The sequence below is a fragment of the Myxocyprinus asiaticus genome, chromosome 35 (assembly GCF_019703515.2).
Source record: "Myxocyprinus asiaticus isolate MX2 ecotype Aquarium Trade chromosome 35, UBuf_Myxa_2, whole genome shotgun sequence".
NCBI lineage: Eukaryota > Metazoa > Chordata > Actinopteri > Cypriniformes > Catostomidae > Myxocyprinus > Myxocyprinus asiaticus.
Window position 1 is genome coordinate 18,388,905 of NC_059378.1, and position 2,585 is coordinate 18,391,489.

At 40.0% G+C, this 2,585-nt stretch overlaps 1 protein-coding gene across 1 annotated transcript; it reads left to right on the plus strand.

Moving 5' to 3' along the window:
• Positions 1-306: 306 nt before the first annotated feature.
• LOC127426458 (prostaglandin F2-alpha receptor-like) lies at positions 307-2,358 on the plus strand. The gene is made up of 2 exons (XM_051673290.1): positions 307-1,113; positions 2,035-2,358. The coding sequence occupies exons 1-2, from the start codon at positions 307-309 to the stop codon at positions 2,356-2,358; spliced, it is 1,131 nt and encodes a 376-aa protein (XP_051529250.1).
• Positions 2,359-2,585: the final 227 nt, after the last annotated feature.

Consider the following 2,585-nt stretch of genomic DNA (forward strand, 5'->3'; position numbering starts at 1 on the left):
ATAAAATTTATAATAAAGAATGAGTAAGTGTTTCAAAACTTTTGACCGGTAGTGTATATAGTATTAAAATATTGTCTCGTCTAGTTCTCGTGAACCCAGTATCGTATATCGTCTCGTCTCGTGAGCTAAGTGTATCGTCACACCCTTAGTACATATATTACCAATTCTCCAAGGGTAACTTTTGAGCACAACTGTATCCCATACAACTCATTCATTCATTCATGAACTAAAAAATCTAACCTTTTTATTTAATTTTGTGCAACATAAATTATATCACTAATATTTTGTGTATTTGCAGTGTTTATCATGCCTTACAATGGGTCAGCAAATGTTGGATGCTTGGTGTCGAGCGACGTGTGTAATGGGAGCTGTCCCAAAAGGGATGTGTCTGTGACCTCGACTGCCATCTCAATGACGGTGGGCATCGTGTCCAACACTCTGGCCCTCTTCACCTTAATCAAAGCCTACCGCAGGTTCAGATTAAAGTCTAAAGCAGCCTTTCTTCTCTTTGCTGGTGGTCTGGTGGTGACTGATTTCTTGGGACATCTGATCAATGGCTCTTTGGCTCTCTATGTTTATTCCTCCCAGAAAAACTGGGAAAGATTTGACCCTAACAAATATCTATGCGACTTTTTTGGTGTTTGCATGGCTTTCTTTGGCTTGACTCCCCTGCTGCTCGGGAGCTTGATGGCAGTGGAACGCTGTATCGGAGTGACACGTCCTCTTTTCCACACCACAGCTATGGGGTCCCATCATGTTAAGAGGCTGCTGGTTATGACTTGGCTCCTGGGTCTGCTGGTGGCTCTGCTGCCCATCCTGTTTCAGCGGCCGTACCAGATGCAACGTTCCCGTAGCTGGTGCTTCTTCCGCCTGCATGGTCTGTGTGACTGGGTGGATGTGCTTCTCCCGATATTATTTTCTGTGCTGGGTTTGCTTTCTCTTCTGCTCTCACTAGTTTGCAATTCTGTGACTGGTCTCACACTCCTGCAGAGTCGGGTACAGCTTGACCGAGATCATCATCGCCATAGCCGTAACACATCACACCATTCTGAAATGATCTGCCAGCTTTTGGCAATTATGTTGGTTTCGTGTGTGTGTTGGGGCCCTATTCTGGTGAGAAAATCATTCTTATTTCTAACACTGGCTGATAGAATTACTAATAGAGTCATCTTAAAATACTCATTTCATCTTGTCAAGAGTTAAGTGATTACTTCACCCAAATATATCATTATTTTCTCGCCATTATGATGTTCCAAACCTGTTACTGTCATTTTTTCTATGGAACACAAAGTAAAAAAAAAATTAAGAATCTTCATGCTTCTCTTTTACATATGACCACAGTTTATAGTGACCATATCTTCCAAGCTCCAAAAAGGACCAAAAACACCATAAAAGTAGTTGATATGACAGATATTTAGAACAGAGAGATATTTATGTTATTCACTGGAAATTATGTGAACTGGCAAATCACATTCAGCAATGACAGGCAAGAACCAATGGTGCTGTTGAATCAATGAAGTAAAACCTTGCATGTGCCATTTTTTAATCTAAACACAAATTACATTTCAGAGTTTCAGTTGAAGAGAAGATTATTAGTGAATAACAACTTACATTTCTGTCTGTTCCCCACACAAATCTATCAGGTGGCTTCAGAAGACTTGGAATATAGGAGGCGAATTTATGGACTACTTTTATGGTGTTTGACAGCCATGGTCACTATATCGCTGAATAGAAAAGAGCTGCGTAATATATTTCAAAATTTCTCCATTTGTGTTTGACAGAGGAAAAAAACAGTATGTGGGTTTGGAACCGTGAGGGTGAATAAATAATGGCTTTTTTTATTTGGGTGAACTATTCCTTTAATTCAAATACATTTAATTGTTTTTATATTTAATATATAATTACACAGTGAAAAATAATTCCTTATTTTTATCTGAGTATATCTGAGCAATAATTATTTCTGCTCAGATCTATGCATACAGATGTATACATTTAGTGTCAGATGCTTTATGCACTGTATGGTTTGGTCCCCAGATAACAAGCATCATCTTAAGCCTACAGGATCATGATGAGGATCAGACATATACCCATATGCTGCTTGTTGTGCGCATGGCAACATGGAACCAGATTCTGGATCCATGGGTCTATATCCTCCTTCGGAAAGCTGTTTTGAAGAGGCTTTTCCAGGTGGCACTGAGACTTTGCAGTTCTCATCCCAAACCCACGTTCTGGTGGCAGGGCAGCACTCTGGGGAGTTACAGTGGGGCCAATAGCTCAGTGATCAGTAGACCAGACTTCATCTGCCTGGATGGACCTTTCTTTCCAGACACAGCCATCCAATCAGCTCACCTCCCTTGAGCCTCAATGGGGAAATGAGACCTCGATTCAAGGATATGAGGATAATAAGTGGAAAAGACTGTTTCAGATGCCCTTTCAATGTCCTTTTTAAAGAAAATTTGAATTCATTTCTAAGTTCAATCTTAGGTCGCTCAAAAGTGAGTGAAGAGTTTTCATTAGTGGAGCCAAATAAATTTTGTCTTTTGCCTACCGAAGTCTAAATCAACCCAAGACATTTGTTTAAATGA

Excerpts from the sequence above, each read along its gene's own strand:
- LOC127426458 (XM_051673290.1), top strand. The coding sequence starts at position 307 with ATGCCTTACAATGGGTCAGCAAATGTTGGATGCTTGGTGTCGAGCGAC. Across the intron at positions 1,114-2,034 it reads TGTGTTGGGGCCCTATTCTG|ATAACAAGCATCATCTTAAG; the intron begins GTGAGAAAATCA and ends TTTGGTCCCCAG.